General features: G+C 44.4%; 2 protein-coding genes across 2 annotated transcripts in view; one reads left to right on the top strand and one right to left on the bottom strand.

The window, feature by feature from the left end:
• The window catches only part of LOC120930820 (C-type lectin domain family 10 member A-like), a 42,427-nt gene that overhangs the window by 10,675 nt on the left and 7,940 nt on the right, over positions 1 to 23,812 (top strand). Inside the window, exons 6-7 of the mRNA XM_040341999.1 lie at positions 13,016 to 13,087; positions 15,389 to 15,466. Of these exons, the coding sequence (XP_040197933.1) occupies positions 13,016 to 13,087; positions 15,389 to 15,466 (150 nt within the window). The remainder of the gene's footprint in view (positions 1 to 13,015; positions 13,088 to 15,388; positions 15,467 to 23,812) is intronic.
• LOC120933794 lies at positions 2,436 to 4,858 on the bottom strand. Its single transcript, XM_040347190.1, has 2 exons — positions 4,677 to 4,858; positions 2,436 to 4,566 (listed from the first exon to the last, which is right to left on the bottom strand). Exon 2 carries the CDS (start codon positions 3,753 to 3,755, stop codon positions 2,706 to 2,708), a length of 1,050 nt encoding a protein of 349 aa, XP_040203124.1. The 5' UTR covers positions 3,756 to 4,566; positions 4,677 to 4,858; the 3' UTR covers positions 2,436 to 2,705.

Genomic DNA, 23,812 nt, shown 5'->3' with positions numbered 1-23,812 from the left:
AAAGAGAAGAACAAGGAAAAAGATCAGGGGAAAGGGTAGAGCATATAGAGGGAGAGGGTGACAAGAAGGGGTAGAAGAAAGGGAAAGGGAAAACAAAGGATGGAGGGAAGGAAAAGGGGGAGGAAGGGGGAGGGGGGGGGGGGGAAGAAGGAAGGGAAAAGAGAATGGAAAACAAAACAGACAGATGATGCAGAGTGACAGGCATCATATATTTCATGCTGGAACAACCCAGACGGTCGCCCGATGAAAGCGTGGCGAGTCAGTCAATAGAGCACAGGGACAGTGGGATTGAGACACACAAAATAGGTAGCCCTTACAGGAAAGATTTAAAGCTGATATATTCATTCAGTCCTGGGTAATGGGTGGCGTTTAAAGTTTGTATCCATTTAGTTTCAAGTTGCAGAAGACTGCGATCAATACCCCCACCCCTAACATGTGTAGGCACATGTTCCAGGGCAGTGAATTTCACCATAGTAGGCTCGAAATTGTGCTCATGTCCAACATGCCGGCTGATGGCAGTGGTGGACAATTTTTTTCGAATAGGTGCAATATGGTCCGATATACGTTTGTGGAAAGGTCTTTTCGTCTTGCCTACGTAGAAGCACCCACATAGGCATTTGGCCAGGTACACCACGCCAACAGTCTGGCACGTGACCCGATGCCGGATGGTGTGGGTACGTCCACCAGGCAGGACGACTGTCGATCCACTTAGGATAAAAGGACACATATGGCATCCTTTACATGAGAAGGTGCCGTTGATTATGTGTGGGGAATTTTCTAGGGGATTGTGATGACTCTGAACAAGTTTGTCCCGTAGAGATGGTGCTCTGCGGTAAGTGACTTCAGGTCGATCCTTAATAAATTTATTGACAGTATTGTCAGCCAGTAGTAACGGCCAATACCTATCCAAAATTTCCCTAAACTGTGCATGGCAAGCAGAATACTGAGTGAGCAGACGTATTGGTTGCAGGGAGTTAACCCTTCTGGGGGGAAAAATCAGGTCTCTGCGGTCAATACTCGCAGCTCGATTGTAGGCCTTCTTCAGGATATTGTGACTGTAACCTCTATCTTTCAAACGAAAATATAGGTTTCTAGCAGCTATTTCATAATCTTTCTTAAGGACACAATTCCTTTTTAATCTAATGTATTGGCTGTAGGGTATGCTTTTTACAAGCGACTGCGGATGGCCACTAGAGGCATGCAGAATAGTGTTACCTGCAGAAGGCTTACGAAAGAGAGAGGAGTAGACAGTTCCATCCGATCCAATGAAAATGGTGAGATCGAGAAAATTAATCGATTTTAGACTGCATTCCATGGTAAACTTAAGATTAAAGGTATTTTTGGCCAGTCTATTCATGAATAACTCAAGTTCCGTTCTGCCACCAGACCACAGTAGCAGAACGTCATCGATGTATCTGTACCACGAAATAACGTGGCACAGATACATCGAGGATTCATCATCAGAAAAGAGCTCCTTCTCCCACCCCCCCAGGTACAGGTTGGCATACGATGGGGCACATTTAGTCCCCATCGCAACCCCCTGCACCTGGAGGAAGTGGGAGAGTCCAAACATGAACACATTTCTGGTGAGATGAACTTAAGTAAACCCAGGATAAACATATTATAAGGTTCTGCCTGATCGCCTCTATCCTTTAGAATTTTACCCACAACTTCAATACCCCTATCGTGGGGGATTGCGTTATAAAGACTTTCAATATCGATAGCAACCAACCAGGTATTGGGTGGGACTGATATGCCGTCGATAGTTTGCAAAAGGTCAATCGTGTCCTTGATGTACGAGGACAGGGCGGTAACATGCGGGCGAAGGTAATTATCAACCAGGGAACTGGCATTTTCTGTTAACCCCGCACAGCCCGATACTATGGGTCTACCTGGTGGGCATTTGAGAGATTTATGAATCTTAGGTAGGGCGTACATTGTAGGAACCTTAGGTTCCTGAGTGTTCAGAAAGTTCCACGTATCCCCATCAATCAGGCCCTGACGATAGGCCTGAGTGATAAGGGCGTAGTATTCATTATTGAAGCTTAGAATTACTGACTGAGATATTGGGCGGTACCAATCCTTATTTTCAAGGATCTTGTAACACATACGTTCGTAGTCTTTTACGTTCATGACTACTACGTTGCCCCCTTTGTCTGAGGGTTTGATTACTATGGAGCGATTATCCTGAAGACTTCTGAGAGCTTGTCGTTGGTTGAAAGTGAGGTTTGGGGAGTTGTTAGAAAGGTCAATTTTCTCCACTTCTTTTGTGGTCTGCTGGACAAATGACCATATACTGGCATTTTTGTTCAGGAGTGGAAAATTTAGCGATTTGGGTTTAAAGGACATAGGTGGAGGAAAAGTGACCTCTGGGGCACACATTCCCAAAGTGGGTGGTACCAGGGGGGAATCATCATCCACATGACCTTCCTCCCATAGTTCCATCAAAGTCTCGATGGCCTGTATCTCATCGGCATCATTTTTAAGTTGCTCAAAATTGCTATTGTCTGACTCGATAGATGGTTTATTATAGATGACCTTGAACATTAATTTCCGGGCAAAGAGATGAATGTCTTTAATCATTTGAAATTTATCACCTCCCATGGATGGACAGAATGTAAGTCCAAGCTTGAGGACATCAATCTCATGTCCACTTAATAAAGTGGATGATAGATTGATGACCTCAAGATCCAGAGAGGGCGTGCTCACTTCATCGAGGGTATCGGGGTGGATGACAATTCCATCTGTTTGCCTAAAAAAATTGGTGCAATCTTGGGATCTATACTTGCCGAACTCTGGGGAAAGAGTGAAGATACATGTGAGGATACATTGGGTTCGCTTACCCGTCTCGTCGGGGTGGTATTGGGTGTCATTAACAGAGGCGACGTAAGTGCCGGAGCTCGCGGAGGGTGCGCTAATAAGGCATTCGTCACCTGTGGGGTATCAGGATGCAAAATTCGTGATAAGGAAGATGGACGAAAGTTGTCTAAAATAGAAGAGTTAGTAGGTAGACGCTTAGTGATGTTGAGACCGGTTTGTGATAGAGATTCTGAGGACGTGGATTTTCGGTCATTTTTACGTTTCCGTGGGAAACGATCATGAGACATCTCTCGGTATACAGTTGACTGACTTGATGCTGTGGAGGAAACAGAGGTGACATTTGGTATATTAGTCAAATTAGCAGGCATGTTACGTGTAGGCGGGTGAGCTGTAGCTTTATTGAAAGTTGGTTGGTTCCATTTATAAGCATACTTATTGTCATAAGCAGCCTTGTCTCTAAGATATTTGCCCTCCTTAAAATTGATTAGGTCAGTAGTATACTCTTCCAGATGTTCTTTTAGGGATTTCTCCCTCTCAATGAACAGCGGATTGGATATCGATAATACAAGTTCAATGTACCAGGCGTTAACCTGAACATCAAGATCTTCAATTTCTGCTTCGTATTGGTTGCATAAGATGTTCATCATTTCAAATGAACAGGACTGTAAGTTCTGTTCCCATCTAAGTTTGAGGGCGTCATCTACCTTTTTAAGATTGGGGAATATTTGTATCCTTAGACCCCATGGGGTGATCTGATTTTCAACATATTTAATAAAATATTGTTTATGCCAAAATATTCTGACCTTCTTTTCCAAAAGTCGTTGTAATCTAGAGAATGCTCGATCAAGCTCGGGAATAGTTATATCAGCATTATTTGTATTGGACTGAATTTTGAACATAAAGCCTTCCCATGCAGCACCACGAAAGTCTGCCATGCTGACAGCAAAAGACAACCTGAGAGGAAAAATCAGCAGAAAAAACTGAACAAATAATACAAAACAAAACAATAACACATACACCGGGTGCCCTGTGGCTGGTGAAGTGGGGATCTGCACCGCACAAGGCAACCAAGTGGGGGTGACAGTGATGCACACTCAAAGTGCTAGAAACACTGTCAGTGGGAGAGAACTGGAGAGAGGGAACAGAAGAAGATCCAGAAAGAGGATCAAGGGAGAGGGGACTAAATGGCAAAGTAATGGAGGCTAAGTCCTAAGAAGATATTCACAATTTAACAATATATGTATCACAATCCCAATATCATAGGTTCATAGATAGAGCCAGGAGAGCATTGCATTTAATCATAAATTGCTAGGTCAGTCAGGTCCAAATATGATGTATTGAAACATCCAAGAGAATATTTGGAAAAAGAGGGATAGGATCTGACTGGTCTAGACTAAAAAATAGTATTTTTAACAATAGCACCTCATCCCAAAATTATATATGGGAAAGTAGAACAGTGGCGGGACTATAACGGTGCATGCAGAAACCAGTAAAGAAAGATAGAACCAATACTATAAATTTTTAATGATTTATTAAAAAACACAGAGTAGCGTCAGGTTGTAAGGCATATCATAGACTATACAAAAGCCTACTACACAAATCAACAACCTGATCACGAGTACAAAGTTAAAAAGTTCCCATAACAGACATTAGTACTGTAACAGAGATCGCAACCTGGTTGGTAAACCCTATATATTTCGCCCGGTTAGGCTTCTTCAGGGGTGGTTGAGATCAGAGTTTAGGATTCTGATAATGACATACAGAAAAAGAAAATTAGTGATTTATACATAAATACATTAAATATACATAAACAATAAATAAAGTCGCTCAGCCAGTGTATATCACATAATGCCCACCTGCTGGTCCGTAGTGGGAGTAAAAAGACAACAGGGTGCGTATATACCCTGGTTCCATCACATGCCTGAAAGGTCAGGCCGGATGAGCACAAGTTGACAGCCACAAGGATAACCTAGGCAGGAAAAGGTGAGAGGCCGCTGCAGATGGAATTCACACAATCCCCAACCATCGGAGGGGCAAGGGGGGGGCACCCAAAGACAGGGTGACCAACTGTGGAGAAGAGTAGCAATATCAGTATCTATTACAATAAGAATGTTTAATAAAAATATTTATAGAAAGTAATAAGAAAAAGTGTACACTCACAGTGCTTAAATGAACAGGTATAGCATCTGTGGAGGCATAAGCCTAGCTTAAGACCGAAGGCTTGTCAAATCTGTAACAAGCTGAGCCAAATATTATGTCACAAAATATGCGAAAAATATAATTGGGAATCAAACAGAAAAAAAGGGGGGAAAGAGAGAACAAAGAAAGAAAGAAAGAATGGAGACAAGAAAAAAAGAAGTAAACAATGGTTTACTTCTGTATTATGAATATCAATATAATGATTATAGTGATCTTCAGCAAAAAGCTATTCCATAATAGGATAAAAAGATCCGCTCATAAAGAAAAAGTTTGTTGGAAAATAAGCCAAGAAAGGGTTGGTAAGAAGACAGTTAGTGAGGGACATAATAATTGTTTAAGCAAGGGAATAGGTTTGTATAAACAGCAGCTATTAGGCATGGTAGAGAGGATACCTGGTCAATCGAGCTCAGCAGCACGGGTTATCTCCACAGGAGTGTACAGCACACTGACGCTCCACAACAGGACATAGTCCTGATATACCCCTAAGCCCCTCCCACACGTCCGTGCGTCAGAGGGGGCGCGGTCGGGCGTGAGCGGACACATAGTGTCAGTGCGCAGACACCCCACACTGATGCTTAGCATGAGGCCTACAATCCCCAGCAACCCCACACAATCAACGGCACCTTCTCATGTAAAGGATGCCATATGTGTCATATGTGTCCATATGTGTCCTTTTATTTTAAGTGGATCGACAGTCGTCCTGCCTGGTGGACGTACCCACACCATCCGGCATCGGGTCACATGCCAGACTGTTGGCGTGGTGTACCTGGCCAAATGCCTATGTGGGTGCTTCTACGTAGGCAAGACGAAAAGACCTTTCCACAAACGTATATCAGACCACATTGGACCTATTCGAAAAAAATTGTCCACCACTGCCATCAGCCGGCATGTTGGACATGAGCATAATTTCGAGCCGACTATGGTGAAATTCACTGCCCTGGAACATGTGCCTACACATGTTAGGGGTGGGGGTATTGATCGCAGTCTTCTGCAACTCGAAACCAAATGGATACAAACTCTAAACGCCACCCATTACCCAGGACTGAATGAATATATCAGCTTTAAATCGTTCCTGTAAGGGCTATCTATTTGGTGTGTCTTAATCCCGCTGCCCCTGTGCTCTATTGGCTGACTTGCCATGCTCTCATCGGGCGACCGTCTGGGTTGTTCCAGCATGAAATATATGATGCCTGTCACTCTGCATCATCTGTCTGTTTTGTTTTGTTTTCCATTCTCTTTTCCCCCTTTTTTCCCCCCCTCCCCCGTCCCACTTCCTCCCCTTTTCCTTCCCTCTATCCTTTGTTTCCCCTTCCCTTCCTTCTACCCCTTCTTGTCACCCTCTCCCTCTATATGCCTCACCCTCTCCCCTGATCTTTCTGCCTGTCTTTCTCTTTCCTTTTCTCTTTCTTTGTATGTTTTTCTTTTCTTGGCTATTCTGGCATTTTGCTAATTGATGTATATGTATGAAACATTATTTCTGTATACAAATGCTCTAGATGTTGTTTGATTCCAATCACTATTTTGATTTACAATCACTTTTGATATGTATGAACTTTGTTGTGAATCGCTCTGCCAGTTTATATATGCATGTGTCACCCTGCCTATTTCCATACTGGGCTTTTTCAATGGCCCTGCCTTTTTTAAGTTATGGGCCATGACATATCCTTTTACCATACCAAGTTGCTATTCCTTTGCCCGTTGGATCATCCCCCTTTTTTTACACTGCTGGATTTGTGATGCTGCTGCGCTTGTTTTTTCACCTTATGTCTCCCTCCATTTGGACACCCAAGGGCTTCACTTTGTGAGCCCGTTTCTGTCAGTGGTTTTCCTTCTCCCCCCTGACTGCTGGCTCCCCGCCCTATCCACCGGCGTTTTGGCCACTCCCGGCTCTTAGACATGGGGTTTTCTTCCCTGCCTATGGGCCGCGCCGCCTTCTGGCGGTGCCCCTCCCCCGGCGCGCTGTGATTGGCCGATCACTCGGCCGTCCACGCCTTCTAACCCAGGGGTTGCTGGGGATTGTAGGCCTCATGTTAAGCATCAGTGTGGGGCGTCTGCGCACTGACACTATGTGTCCGCTCACGCCCGACCGCGCCCCCTCTGACGCACGGACGTGTGGGAGGGGCTGAGGGGTATATCAGGACTATGTCCTGTTGTGGAGCGTCAGTGTGCTGTACACTCCTGTGGAGATAACCCGTGCTGCTGAGCTCGATTGACCAGGTATCCTCTCTACCATGCCTAATAGCTGCTGTTTATACAAACCTATTCCCTTGCTTAAACAATTATTATGTCCCTCACTAACTGTCTTCTTACCAACCCTTTCTTGGCTTATTTTCCAACAAACTTTTTCTTTATGAGCGGATCTTTTTATCCTATTATGGAATAGCTTTTTGCTGAAGATCACTATAATCATTATATTGATATTCATAATACAGAAGTAAACCATTGTTTACTTCTCCTTTTTTTCTTGTTTCAATTTTTCTTTCTTTCTTTCTTTGTTTCTCTTTCCCCCTCTTCTCTGTTTGATTCCCAACAATATATTTTCTGCCTATTTTGTGACACAATATTCGACTTAGCTTGTTACAGATTTGACAAGCCTTCGGTCTCAAGCTGGGCGCATGCCTCCACAGATGCTATACCTGTTCATTTAAGCACTGTGAGTGTACACTTTTTCTTATTACTTTCTATAAATATTTTTATTAAACATTCTTACTGTAATAGACACTGATATTGCTATTCTTCTCCACAGTTGGTCACCCTGTTTTTGGGTGCCCCCCCCCCCCTTGCCCCTCCGATGGTTTGAGATTGTGTGAATTCCATCCGCAGCGGCCTCTCACCTTTTCCTGCCTAGGGTATCCTTGTGGCTGTCAACTTGTGCCCATCCGGCCTGACCTTTCAGGCATGTGATGGAATCAGGGTATATACGCACCCTGTAATCTTTTTACTCCCACTACGGACTAGCAGGTGGGCATTTTGTGATATACACTGGCTGAGCGACTTTATTTATTGTTTATGTATATTTAATGTATGTATGTATAAATTACTAATTTTCTTTTTCTGTATGTCATTATCAGAATCCTAAACTTTGATCTCAACCACCCCTGAAGAAGCCTAACCGGGCGAAATATATAGGGTTTACCAACCAGGTTGCGATCTCTGTTAGAGTACCAATGTCTGTCATGGGAACTTTTTAACTTTGTACTAGTGATTAGGTTGTCGATCTGTGTAGTAGGCTTTTGTGTAGCCTATGATATGCCTTACAACCTGACGCTACTCTGTGTTTTTTAATAAATCATTAAAATTTATAGTATTGGTTCTATTTTTCTTTATTGGTCTCTGCATGCACCGTTATAGTCCCGCTACTGTTCTACTTTCCCATATATAATTTTGGGATGAGGTGCTATTGTTAAAAATATTATTTTTTAGTCTAGACCAGTCAGATCCTATCCCTCTTTTTCCAAATATTCTCTTGGATGTTTTAATACATCATATTTGGACCTGACTGATCTAGCAATGTATGATTAAATGCAATGCTCTTTGGGCTTTATCTATGAACCTATGATATTGGGATTGTGATACATATATTGTTAAATTGTGAATATTTCCTTAAGACTTAGTCTCCATCACTTTGCCATTTAGTCCCCTCTCCCTTGATCCTCCTTTTGGATCCTCTTCTGTTCTCTTTCTCCAGCTCTCTCCTACTGACAGTGTTTCTAGCACTTTGAGTGTGCATCACTGTCACCCCCACCTGGTTGCCTTGTCCGGTGCAGATTCCCACTTCACCAGTCACAGGGCACCCGGTGTATGTGTTTTTGTTATTGTTTTGTTTTGTATTACCTGTTCGGTTTTTTCTGCTGATTTTTCCTCTCAGGTTGTCTTTTGCTGTCAGCATGGCAGACTTTCGTGGTGCTGCATGGGAAGGCTTTATGTTTAAAATCCAGTCCAATACAAATAATGCTGATATAACTATTCCCGAGCTTGATCGAGCATTTTCTAGATTACAACGACTTTTGGAAAAGAAGGTCAGAATATTTTGGCATAAACAATATTTTATTAAATACGTTGAAAATCAGATCACCCCATGGGGTCTAAGGATACAAATATTCCCCAATCTTAAAAAGGTAGATGACGCCCTCAAACTTAGATGGGAACAGAACTTACAGTCCTGTTCATTTGAAATGATGAACATCTTATGCAACCAATACGAGGCAGAAATTGAAGATCTTGATGTTCAGGTTAACGCCTGGTACATTGAACTTGTATTATCGGTATCCAATCCGCTGTTTATTGAGAGGGAGAAATCCCTAAAAGAACATCTGGAAGAGTATACTACCGATCTAATCAATTTTAAGGAGGGCAAATATCTTAGAGACAAGGCTGCTTATGACAATAAGTATGCTTATAAATGGAACCAACCAACTTTCAATAAAGCTACAGCTCACCCGCCTACACGTAATATGCCTGCTAACTTGACTAATATACCAAATATCACCTCTGTTTCCTCCACAGCATCAAGTCAGTCAACTGTATACCGAGAGATGTCTCATGATCGTTTCCCACGGAAACGTAAAAATGACCGAAAATCCACGTCCTCAGAATCTCTATCACAAACCGGTCTCAATATCACTAAGCGTCTACCTACTAACTCTTCTATTTTAGACAACTTTCGTCCATCTTCCTTATCACGAATTTTGCATCCTGATACCCCACAGGTGACGAATGCCTTATTAGCGCACCCTCCGCGAGCTCCGGCACTTACGTCGCCTCTGTTAATGACACCCAATACCACCCCGACGAGACGGGTAAGCGAACCCAATGTATCCTCACATGTATCTTCACTCTTTCCCCAGAGTTCGGCAAGTATAGATCCCAAGATTGCACCAATTTTTTTAGGCAAACAGATGGAATTGTCATCCACCCCGATACCCTCGATGAAGTGAGTACGCCCTCTCTGGATCTTGAGGTCATCAATCTATCATCCACTTTATTAAGTGGACATGAGATTGATGTCCTCAAGCTTGGACTTACATTTTGTCCATCCATGGGAGGTGATAAATTTCAAATGATTAAAGACATCCATCTCTTTGCCCGGAAATTAATGTTTAAGGTCATCTACAATAAACCATCTATCGAGTCAGACAATAGCAATTTTGAGCAACTTAAAAATGATGCCGATGAGATACAGGCCATCGAGACTTTGATGGAACTATGGGAGGAGGGTCATGTGGATGATGATTCCCCCCTGGTACCACCCACTTTGGGAATGTGTGCCCCAGAGGTCACCTTTCCTCCACCTATGTCCTTTAAACCCAAATCGCTAAATTTTCCACTCCTGAACAAAAATGCCAGTATATGGTCATTTGTCCAGCAGACCACAAAAGAAGTGGAGAAAATTGACCTTTCTAACAATTCCCCAAACCTTACTTTCAACCAACGACAAGCTCTCAGAAGTCTTCAGGATAATCGCTTCATAGTAATCAAACCCTCAGACAAAGGGGGCAATGTAGTAGTCATGAACGTAAAAGACTACGAACGTATGTGTTACAAGATCCTTGAAAATAAGGATTGGTACCGCCCAATATCTCAGTCAGTAATTCTAAGCTTTAATAATGAATACTACGCCCTTATCACTCAGGCCTATCGACAGGGCCTAATTGATAAGGATACGTGGAACTTTTTGAACACTCAGGAACCCAGGGTTCCTACAATGTACGCCCTACCTAAGATTCATAAATCTCTCAAATGCCCACCAGGTAGACCCATAGTATCGGGCTGTGCGGGATTAACAGAAAATGCCAGCTCCCTGGTTGATAATTATCTTCGCCCGCATGTTACCGCCCTGTCCTCGTACATCAAGGACACGATTGACCTTTTGCAAACTATCGACGGCATATCAGTCCCACCCAATACCTGGCTGGTTGCTATCGATATTGAAAGTCTGTATAACGCAATCCCCCACGATAGGGGTATTGAAGTTGTGGGTAAAATTCTAAAGGATAGAGGCTATTGTTTACTTCTCCCTTTTTTTTCTTGTTTCAATTTTTTTCTTTCTTTTCTTTCTTTGTTTTCTCTTTCCCCCTCTTCTCTGTTTGATTCCCAACAATATATTTTCTGCCTATTTTGTGACACAATATTCGACTTAGCTTGTTACAGATTTGACAAGCCTTCGGTCTCAAGCTGGGCGCATGCCTCCACAGATGCTATACCTGTTCATTTAAGCACTGTGAGTGTACACTTTTTCTTATTACTTTCTATAAATATTTTTATTAAACATTCTTACTGTAATAGACACTGATATTGCTATTCTTCTCCACAGTTGGTCACCCTGTTTTTGGGTGCCCCCCCCCCCTTGCCCCTCCGATGGTTTGAGATTGTGTGAATTCCATCCGCAGCGGCCTCTCACCTTTTCCTGCCTAGGGTATCCTTGTGGCTGTCAACTTGTGCCCATCCGGCCTGACCTTTCAGGCATGTGATGGAATCAGGGTATATACGCACCCTGTAATCTTTTTACTCCCACTACGGACTAGCAGGTGGGCATTTTGTGATATACACTGGCTGAGCGACTTTATTTATTGTTTATGTATATTTAATGTATGTATGTATAAATTACTAATTTTCTTTTTCTGTATGTCATTATCAGAATCCTAAACTTTGATCTCAACCACCCCTGAAGAAGCCTAACCGGGCGAAATATATAGGGTTTACCAACCAGGTTGCGATCTCTGTTAGAGTACCAATGTCTGTCATGGGAACTTTTTAACTTTGTACTAGTGATTAGGTTGTCGATCTGTGTAGTAGGCTTTTGTGTAGCCTATGATATGCCTTACAACCTGACGCTACTCTGTGTTTTTTAATAAATCATTAAAATTTATAGTATTGGTTCTATTTTTCTTTATTGGTCTCTGCATGCACCGTTATAGTCCCGCTACTGTTCTACTTTCCCATATATAATTTTGGGATGAGGTGCTATTGTTAAAAATATTATTTTTTAGTCTAGACCAGTCAGATCCTATCCCTCTTTTTCAGAGATACAATGGTGTATCTGTAGATACACCGTCGTATCTCTTTGGAGAGCTGAAACAAGAGTTTCCCAACCTTTCCAAGGAATCCTGGGTTCCACGGCCCTCCCGTCACAGAGACCAAAGGACATAATTACATCCCCTGAATTTATAGGCCCGGATTCTCCAGATACGCCGTCGTAACTCTGAGTGTGGCCCGTCGCAACTCGGTGCCTGATTCACAGAATCAGATATGCCTCACAGTTGCCTAGAAACAAGCGGCGTAAGTCTCCTACGCCGTCGTATCTTAGGATGCATATTTACGCTGGCCGCTAGGTGTCGCTTCCGTATATTTCCGCGTCTAATATGCTAATTAGCTAGATACGCCGATTCACGAACCTACGTGCGCCCGGCGTATCAAGATACATCGTTTACGTAAGACATACACCGGCGTAAAGTTACCCCTCATAAAGCAGGGATAAGTCATGTTAGGTATGGACGTCGAAAACGTACCAACAGCGCCGTATTTTACGTCCTTTGCGTAAGTCGTCCGTGAATGGGGCTGGACGTAAGTTACGTTCACGACGTCTAGGCATTGAGCGGGCGTAATTTAATTTGAAAATTCAACGTGATACTTAGCATGCGCGCACATGCGCCGTTCGAAAAAAGCGTCATTTACGTGGGGTCATGATTAGTTTACATAAAACACGCCCCCCTGTTCCTCATTTGATTTAGGCGCACATTTACGCTACGCCGACATAACTTTGGACGCAAGTGCTTTGTGAATACAGCACTTGCCTCTCTAAGTTGCGTCGGCGTAGCGTAACTATGATACGCTACGCCCGCTCACATTTACGCCGCCCTGCGAGAATCTGGGCTTTTATATCCAATGATCTGAAATGAATGAACGTGGAATGAAAAGGGGTCCCAGAGACTGAATGAATATAAGATGATGTCATTATTGTTGTTATGTATCAATATTGTTGTTTATTTCTCCATAGAATCCAAAGTGATGAGTAACGTAGAGGAGATCGAGTCCCTGGTGATACGGATTGTATCAGACGAGGTGGCAGGTAATTGGGAACACGTATCGGGGTGCGGGAGATGGTACACAGCATATTTAGAAATATGTCCCAGCTCATTCACGCAGGGGGGGAGGGGTGGTATTTGGGGCCCCCTTATTTTTAATGGAGGCTTCTAGATTCTGATTAAGCCCCCATGCTCACAGACCCCCCCCACAACCACCAAGCCAGGATTGTGAGGAAGAGGCCCTTGTCTTTAACAACATGGCACCCCCATATGTTGAAGGCATGTGGACTGGTGTGGTTAAAAAAGGCGGTTGATCCGTTTCCTGGCCTGTTCCAATTAATTGTATGGTATGGATTTTTAAGGTGTCTCAATCTTTTTTTTTTTTGCATGGGGTACCCTGTTAAAAGATATACCAGTCTCAAAGGGTCTGGTATGCATTTTGGGGGAACATTTGCTGTAGGATGTGCTATAGTGAAAATTACATTTACAAGGAAAAAAATCATACATAATAAATTGCATGTGCAGGATGGGAAACCACCTTCATCCAACCACAGGCAGATTTAGATTGTCCAATAATCGGACGAAAAATACCCCACCACCTTCATTCAGCCAAAGGCAGATGTTATCTGTCCAAAACTGGATAAAAAACACCCCACTGCCTTCATCCAACCAAATGCAGATGCTGATTGTCCAAGAACAGGATGGGAAACACCCCACCACCTTCATCCAACCAAAGACAGATGTTGATTGTTTAAGAATAGGATGGGAAACACCCGACCACCTTCATTCAACCAAAGACATATGTTGATTGTCCAAGAACAGGATGGGAAACACCCCACCACCTTCATTCAACTAAAGGCAGTTGTCGACTGGATATGAAGAGGATGGGAAACACCCCACCACCTTCATCCAACAAAAGGCAGATGTTGATTGTCCAAGAACAGAACGAGAAACATCCCACCACCTTCATCCAACCAAAGACAGATGTGGATTGTCCAAGAACAGGATGGGAAACACCCCACCACCTTCATTCAACTAAAGGCAGTTGTCGACTGGATATGAAGAGGATGGGAAACACCCCACCACCTTCATCCAACAAAAGGCAGATGTTGATTGTCCAAGAACAGAACGAGAAACATCCCACCACCTTCATCCAACCAAAGACAGATGTGGATTGTCCAAGAACAGGATGGGAAACACCCCACCACCTTCATCCAACCAAAGACAGATGTGGATTGTCTGAGAACAGAATGAGAAACATCCTTCCACCTTCATCCAACCAAAGACAGATGTGGATTGTCCAAGAACATGATGAGAAAAACCCCACCACCTTCATCTAACCAAAGACAGATGTGGTTTGTCCAAGAACTGGATGGGAAACATCTGGTCACCTTCATATAACCAAAGACAGACGTTGATTGTCCAAGAACAGAACGAGAAACACTCCACCACCTTCATCCAACCAAAGGCAGATGTGGATTGTCCAAGAACAGAACGAGAAACACCCCACCACCTTCATCCAACCAAAGGCAGATGTGGATTGTCCAAGAACATGATGAGAAACACCCCACCACCTTCATCCAACCACAGGCAGATGTTGATTGTCCAATAATAAGACGAGAAACGCCCCACCACCTTCATTCAGCCAAAGGCAGATGTTATCTGTCCAAAAATAGAATAAAAAATACCCCACCGCCTTCATCCAACCAAAGGCAGATGTTGATTGTCCAAGAACACGATGAAACATCTCACCACCTTTATCCAACAAAAGACAGAAGTTGATTGTATGTGAAGAGGATGAGAAACAGCTCACCACCTTTTTGCAACTAAAGGCAGATGTTGATTGTCCAATAATCGGACGAGAAACGCCCCACCACCTTCATTCAGCCAAAGACAGAAGTTGATTGTCCAAGAACACGATGAAACATCCCACCACCTTCATCCAACCAAACGCAGATGTTGATTGTTAAATAATGAGGTTTGTGGTGTTTTGATGACAAAGGAACAATTATGAAAAACATGGATTTTTTTCGAAGGTTGGAGACTGCAACATTGGAAATGAAAAAAATCATAATACTTTGTTTTGCTGTCTATAAACGTTTTTTCTTTGTATAGATTGTTATCATTTATGTACATGGGGCAATCATGTTTTCTTAATAGAAATGCAATCTGTGCTCTGGTTGGTTGTTTTGCACAGTAATTGTACTGTATTGTGTATTGTGTGTAATGTACAAACAATTTGGGGTCCCCTTAGGCCTCAGATTCTGTTTCAGCTGAAATATATCTCTCTCCTATTCTCCCCAACTACTGAAACTGCTGATAATTACTCTTCTATTCTATTACAGGTTCTCTTACCAATGATAATCAGAGGATATTGGCAGCTCTGGGGCAACTGGCAGACCAGATCTTTCAACCGAACAGCAGTAAGTTTATCCCATTCCCGCCACCAAAACTTCCCCAAAGCAATGGTTGTTCTCCTTGGATGGAGCATTTAGTAATGAAGGGTGGAAGTACAGCAAAGGGTGAGGAGACTTCTAGAGCTTCATATGAGGCCCTTATTCTGAGAACGTTGAGGTTTCTTTTGTCTGAGGACACACAGTGGGACTTTGGACGATGGGCTGATATTGCCAATGGTCATTAGATATTAGAACCTCTGTTGTTACAAACAGATGAAATACGACTTATACTCAGAAAGACACAAACCTCTCCTGGTAGGTTTTCTTTCACTGAGGGGTGAAGTTGCACAGGTTGGGGGTATGTGGCTTTAAGAGTTCCTTCAGATACATAGGTCCAGATTCACAAACGACTTACGACGGCGTAACTCTACGTACACCGTCGTAAGTGCGAATGCGCGCCGTCATATCTATGCGCCTGATTCTTAGAATCAGTTACGCATGAATTTTGCCTAGATACGAGCGGCGTAAGTCTCCTACGCCGTCGTATCTTGGGGTGCATATTTCTGCTGGCCGCTAGGGGCGCTTCCGTATATTTCCATGTCGAATATGCGAATGAGCTAGATACGCCGATTCAGAAACGTAGGTGCGCCCGGCGCATTGATTTACGTCGTTTACGTAAGGCTTTTTCCAGCGTAAAGTTACCCCTGCTATATGAGGCGTAGCCAATGTTAAGTATGGACATCGGGACAGCGCCGAATTTTGCGTCATTTACGTTGTTTGCGTAAGTCGTACGCGAATAGGGCTGTGCGTAAGTTACGTTCACGTCTGAAGCATTGACTATTTGCGGCGTAATTTGGAGCATGCGCACTGGGATACTTTCACGGACGGCGCATTCGCCGTTTGTTAGGAGCGTCAATTACGTGGGGTCACGAATCATTAGCATACAACACGCCCCCTACCAGCCTACTTTAAATTACGCGCGCTTACACCGGCCCATTTACGCTACGCCGCCGTAACTTAGGACGCAAGTGCTTTGTGAATACTGCACTTGCCTCTCTAAGTTGCGGCGGCGTAGCGTAAACCAGATACACTACGCCCACACAAAGTTACGCCGTCCTACGTGAATCTGGGCCATAAGGTCTAGGCTGTTCCAAGCAACAAAAGTAACCAGACTAGGGATGAGCCGAACACCCCCCGGTTCGGTTCGCAGCAGAACAGGCAAAAAATTTGTTGGAACACGCGAACACCGTTAAAGTCTATGGGACACGAACATGAAAAATCAAAAGTGCTCATTTCAAAGGTTAATACGCAAGTTATTGTCATAAAAAGTGTTTGGGGACCCGGGTCCTGCCCCAGGGGACATGTATCAATGCAAAAAAAAGTTTTAAAAACTGAGGGTCAGATCCACGTACCTCAGCGCATCTTTCCATCCGGCGTAGCGTATCTCTGATACACTACGCTGCCGTAACTTACAGCGTATTTTCTGTATCCTGAAAGAATTTGCGCTGGAAGTTACGGCGGAGTAGTGTAACTTTGTCGGCGTAAGGGCGCGAAATTCAAATGGAAGAGATGGGGGCGGGTTTAATGCTAATACGTCTTGACCCAACGTAAATGCGCCGTCCGTGGGGGTATCCCAGTGCACATGCTCGAAATTAACCCGCAACAAGCCAATGCTTACGACGTGAACATCATTCTACGCAAAGCCCTATTCGTGAACGACTTACGCAAATGACGTAAAATTTTTAAAATTTGACGTGGGAACGACGTCCATACTTAACAGGATACGCCTCATATAGCAGGGGTAACTATACGCCGAAAAAAGCCTTACGGAAACGACTTAAAAAAATGTGCCGGCCGGACGTACGTTCGTAGATCGCCGTATGTAGCTAATTTGCATACACGATGCGGAAATCGACGGAAACGCCACCTAGCGGCCAGCGTAAATATGCACCTAAGATCCGACGGCGTACTAAGACGTACACCAGTCGGATCAAGCCCTAATTCAGTCGTATCTTGTTTTGTAGATACAAAACAAAGATACGCCGGTGGGATCTTAGAAATTACGCGTTGTATCAAGAGATACGCCGGCGTAATTTCTTTGTGGATCTGGCCCTGAATTTTTTTCGGGAGCAGTGATTTTAATAATGCTTAAAATGAAACAATAAAAGTGAAATATTTATTTTATTTTCGTACCTGGGGGGTGTCTATAGTGTGCCTGTAAAGTGGCACATTTTCCCCATGTTTAAAACCGTCCCATTACCAATTCACATAGGGGGGGGGCTGGGATATGGGGGTCCCCTTTGTTAAAGGGGTTTTCCAGATTCTGATAAGCCCCCTGCCCGCGGACCCCCACAACCACCAGGCAAGTGTTGTGGGAATGAGGCCCTTGTCCCCATCCAGACCCCAAAGCATCCTCCCCATGTTGAGGGCATGTAGCCTGGTACGGTTCAGGAGGGGGGCGCTCTCTCGTCCCCCTCTTTTTCTACGGCCTGCCAGGTTGTGTGCTCGGATAAGGGTCTGGTATGGATTTTTGGGGGGAACCCATGGTATTTTTTTTATTTTGGCACAGGGTTCCCCTTAGAATCCATACCAGACCTGAAGGGCCTAGTATGGAATTTTGGGGGACCCTCACGCATTTTTTTTAATTTGGTTTGGGGTACCCCTTTAGGTTCATACCAGACCCAAAGGTCCTGGGAATGGACTGAGGGGAACCCATGCCATTTTTTTCAATTACTTTTATCTGTATTGCCGGGATTTGACAATTCATTATAGCCGCGATCAGTTTTAAATGACTTTTTTTCCTTTAGAAATGTAATTTTGTGCAGGGACAGTTCTAAACATGGGAAAAATGTGACACTTTACAGGCATACTATAGACACCCCCCCAGGTACGAAATCAAAAATTTAAAGGAATATTTCACTTTTATTGTTTCACTTTAAGCAACGTTAGTTTTTAAACCTTTTTTTTTGCATTGATACATGTCCCCTGGGGCAGGCCCGGGTCCCCAAACCCTTTTTATGACAATACCATGCATATAAGCCTTTAAAATTAGCACTTTTGATTTCTCCCATAGACTTTCAAATTTGCCGCGAACACCCCAAATTGTTTGCTATTCGGCGAACAGGCAAACACCCGATGTTCGAGTCGAACTTACGTTTGACTCGAACATCTGGCTCATCCCTAGTCACTGGGGAAGCTATCCAATTGGATAAGTAGGAATAGGTATCCTGTCTGGTTGGGACAGTACTAGCGGCAGGAAAAGGCTTCTGATGAGGAGATGAAGCGTAGGGCTGGCAACTTCTCTGGACGCATTTCTGTTGGGGCACAAGCAAGGGCGGATCCAGAGTCTAGTCTCGGGAGGGGCACTGCCAGAAAATAAGGTGTTGCTTACAGAACTCAATTAGGTGTCCGATGTGTCCGCTGCAATGTTGCAGTACCGCTAAAAAATAAATGATCGCCGCCATTACTAGTAAAAAATATTTAAATATAAATGCCATAAATCTATCCCATAGTTTGTAGACGATTGTCAGGGACTGCAGACATGGTACAAGAGATGGTCAGAGACTGCAGACATGGTACAAGAGATGGTCAGAGACTGCAGACATGGTACAAGAGATGGTCAGAGACTGCAGACATGGTACAAGAGATGGTCAGAGACTGCAGACGTGGTACAGGAGATGGTCAGAGACTGCAGACGTGGTACAAGGGATGGTCAGAGACTGCAGACGTGGTACAAGAGATGGTCAGAGACTGCAGGCATGGTACAAGGGATGGTCAGAGACTGCAGATATGGTATAAGAGATGGTCAGAGACTGCAGACGTGGTACAAGGGATGGTCAGAGACTGCATACGTGGTACAAGAGATGGTCAGAGACTGCAGGCATGGTACAAGGGATGGTCAGAGACTGCAGACGTGGTATAAGAGATGGTCAGAGACTGCAGGCATGGTACAAGAGATGGTCAGAGACTGCAGACATGTTACAGGAGATGGTCAGAGACTGCAGACGTGGTACAAGGGATGGTCAGAGACTGCAGACATGGTACAAGGCATGGTCAAAGACTGCAGACGTGGTACAAGAAATGGTCAGAGACTGCAGACGTGGTACAGGAGATGGTCAGAGACTGCAGACGTGGTACAAGGGATGGTCAGAGACTGCAGATGTGGTACAAGAGATGGTCAGAGACTGCAGACGTGGTACAGGAGATGGTCAGAGACTGCAGACGTGGTACAGGAGATGGTCAGAGACTGCAGACGTGGTACAAGGGATGGTCAGAGACTGCAGACGTGGTACAAGAGATGGTCAGAGACTGCAGGCATGGTACAAGGGATGGTCAGAGACTGAACACATGGTACAAGAGATCAATGCAGCCTCATCAGTGCCCACCATTGCAGCCTCACTGTGCATATGAACGCAGCCCCACCTTTGTGTATAAATGCAGTCCCACTTTTGTATATCAATGCAGACCCACTTTTGTATATCAATGCAGCCCCACTTTTGTCTATGAATGCAGCCCCACTTTTGTCTATGAATGCAGTTCCACTTGTGTCTATGAATGCAGTCCCACTTGTGTCTATGAATGCAGTCCCACTTTTGTCTATGAATGCAGTCCCACTTTTGTATATGAATGCAGTCCCACTTCTGTATATGAATGCAGCCACACTGTGCATGGCACTCACCATGGCATTGCCTCGATCACACACAGCAGGTATCTCCTCTCCCGACGTGTGTCATGGAACAAACAGGAGCTGTAGGTCTGTGTTCGGCTCTAGCAAAGTCCCACCCTAGACGGGCTTGTGTGATAGACAAAACACTGATTCAATCAGTGTTCCATCTCCATCTACTATCACACGAGCAGGTCTAGCACAGGCAGCACAGCCGAACACAGACCCAGCTCTCACACACAGCCAGAGATGCCCGGTGTCATACACGCAGGAGAGAGGGGGAGCGCTGCAGTCAGCTACAGCTCAAAGCAGCCTACCAGCCCTGGTTATGAGAGAGGGAGAGAGAGTTAGAGACTCGGCAGCGGGAGCTGCAGGCACCGCAAAGCAGTTTAAAAGCCAATGTGACATGATTGCCTCGGGGGGAGAGCAATTGCCATGTTGCCCCCCCCCTGGATCCGCCGTTGCCACAAAGCAGTTTAAAAAAAATAGTAAAAAAAATAAAAAAAAATAAAATATATATATATATTTTTTTTTTAAAGCCAATGTGACATGATTGCCTCGGGGGGGGGGGGGGGGGGGCAATTTCCCCCCCCCCCCCCCCCCTGGATCCGCCGTTGGGCACAAGACGGCCAGGTTGCATTCTTCCCCTCTCTACAGCCGCTGTCAGTTCGGCTGCATTCTGCTCTCTACACGCTGTTGGACCTGTGAGTGTTCCCGGTTTGGGCTGCCTTCTCATCAGGTTTTTTGTGAATTGTTTCTGCAATATTTTAAGACAAGTTCTATCATTGCACTGGGACTGAATGCATTATTCCCACCAAACCATGGTGCAGCCCACCTACACCCATGTCTCATTCCATCACATATCTCAAAAATAGGAGGATGGTTCCTCAATTAGGAGAGAGGGCGGAGCAATGCAAATCATTCCTTTATGCCCCCAACAGCCAAATGCCCACCCAGAATGGCCGGTGTGCAGTGCAAATATAACGGAACATTATTATAGAACTTATTTCTAAATTGTATTATCATGTATTGATTGTATTAACTACCGTATTTATTTTCGTATAGCGCGCCCCAGCGTATAGCGCGCACCCCCAACCTGGAAGGGAAATTTCAGGAAAAAAAGAAAATAGTTACAGTTTGAATGCCCCTCGTCGGTGTCTTGCCCGGCGTCCATCGGCGGCCTTGTCCGGTCTGGCGTCCGTCTGCGGCCTCGGTGGTGTCCTCCCCGTTTCTCCCGCACTGTTTTTGAGTCGATCCCTGCTTCCTGCGCTGTGTTTGAACGCCGCCGCCGACATATACCGAGCGCAGTCCACTCGAGCACGCTCGGCCACGCTCGGCTCCTCTCGCATAAAGGCTAGGAGGCGGCACAGGGCATGACCGCGAGGAGAGCCGAACCTGGCCGAGTGTACTCGAGTGTACTGCGCTCGGTATATGTTGGCGGCGGCATTCAAACACAGCGCGGGAAGCGGGGATCGACTCAAAAACAGCGCGGGAGAAACGGGGAGGACACCACCGAGGCCGCAGACGGACGCAGCGCGGGAAGCGGGGATCGGTGTATATCGCACACCCACAATTTTCCCCTGATTTTAAGGGGAAAAAAGTGCGCGGTATACGCCGATAAATACGGTAATATTGTTTTTTAATATACAATTCTTTATTAGATATATATATATATATATATATATATATATATATATATATATATATATATATATATATATATATATATATATATATATATATATATATATATATATATATATATATACACAGTGAGGAAAATAAGTATTTGAACACCCTGCTATTTTGCAAGTTCTCCCACTTGGAAATCATGGAGGGGTCTGAAATTGTTATCGTAGGTGCATGTCCACTGTGAGAGACATAATCAAAAAAAAAAAATCCAGAAATCACAATGTATGATTTTTTTAACTATTTATTTGTGTGATACAGCTGCAAATAAGTATTTGAACACCTGAGAAAATCAATGTTAATATTTGGTACAGTAGCCTTTGTTTGCAATTACAGAGGTCAAACGTTTCTTGTAGTTTTTCACCAGGTTTGCACACACTGGAGGAGGGATTTTGGCCCACTCCTCCACACAGATCTTCTCTAGATCAGTCAGGTTTCTGGGCTGTCGCAGAGAAACACGGAGTTTGAGCTCCCTCCAAAGATTCTCTATTGGGTTTAGGTCTGGAGACTGGCTAGGCCACACCAGAACCTTGATATGCTTCTTACAGAGCCCCTCCTTGGTTATCCTGGCTGTGTGCTTCGGGTCATTGTCATGTTGGAAGACCCAGCCTCGACCCATCTTCAAAGCTCTAACTGAGGGAAGGAGGTTGTTGCCCAAAATCTCGCAATACATGGCCCCGGTCATCCTCTCCTTAATACAGTGCAGTCGCCCTGTCCCATGTGCAGAAAAACACCCCCAAAGCATGATGCTACCACCCCCATGCTTCACAGTAGGGATGGTGTTCTTGGGATGGTACTCATCATTCTTCTTCCTCCAAACACGGTTAGTGGAATTATGACCAAAAAGTTCTATTTTGGTCTCATCTGACCACATGACTTTCTCCCATGACTCCTCTGGATCATCCAAATGGTCATTGGCAAACTTAAGACGGGCCTTGACATGTGCTGGTTTAAGCAGGAGAACCTTCCGTGCCATGCATGATTTCAAACCATGACGTCTTAGTGTATTACCAACAGTAACCTTGGAAACGGTGGTCCCAGCTCTTTTCAGGTCATTGACCAGCTCCTCCCGTGTAGTCCTGGGCTGATTTCTCACCTTTCTTAGGATCATTGAGACCCCACGAGGTGAGATTTTGCATGGAGCCCCAGTCCGAGGGAGATTGACAGTCATGTTTAGCTTCTTCCATTTTCTAATGATTGCTCCAACAGTGGACCTTTTTTCACCAAGCTGCTTGGCAATTTCCCCGTAGCCCTTTCCAGCCTTGTGGGGGTGTACAATTTTGTCTCTAGTGTCTTTGGACAGCTCTTTGGTCTTGGCCATGTTAGTAGTTCGATTCTTACGGATTGTATGGGGTGGACAGGTGTCTTTATGCAGCTAATGACCTCAAACAGGTGCATCCAATTTAGGATAATAAATGGAGTGGAGGTGGACATTTTAAAGGCAGACTAACAGGTCTTTGAGGGTCAGAATTCTAGCTGATAGACAGGTGTTCAAATACAGGCATACCCCGCTTTAAGTACACTCACTTTACATACACTCGCGAGTAAGGACATACCTGTGAGTGTATGTAAAGTGCCTTACAAGCACTGTACAGACATTTTGCAGCCGCAGTAGAAGGAGCTGAAGCTCAGAGAGCATAGCCCGCCCTGTTCCAGTGTGCCCCCGACACCCCCACTACAGCCCCTGAGACCTTAACTACAGCTCCTAACAACCCCACTACACCCCCTGACCCCCCACTACACCCTATAAGTGAAAAAAGGTATTGTTTCACTTTAAGTACATTTTCGTTTTACATACATGCTCTGGTCCCATTGTGTACTTAAAAGTGGGGTATGCCTGTACTTATTTGCAGCTGTATCATACAAATAAATAGTTAAAAAATCATAAATTGTGATTTCTGGAATTTTTTTTTTTGATTATGTCTCTCACAGTGGACATGCACCTACGATGACAATTTCAGACCCCACCATGATTTCCAAGTGGGAGAACTTGCAAAATAGCAGGGTGTTCAAATACTTAT

Source organism: Rana temporaria, chromosome 3 (assembly GCF_905171775.1).
Source record: "Rana temporaria chromosome 3, aRanTem1.1, whole genome shotgun sequence".
Lineage (NCBI taxonomy): Eukaryota > Metazoa > Chordata > Amphibia > Anura > Ranidae > Rana > Rana temporaria.
The sequence above is the reverse complement of the archived record's forward strand: the minus strand, read 5'-3'. Positions and strand labels throughout refer to the sequence as shown.

What these genes read in the sequence shown, in the direction of transcription:
- LOC120933794 (XM_040347190.1), bottom strand. Translation starts at nt 3,755, where the DNA reads ATGGCAGACTTTCGTGGTGCTGCATGGGAAGGCTTTATGTTCAAAATT.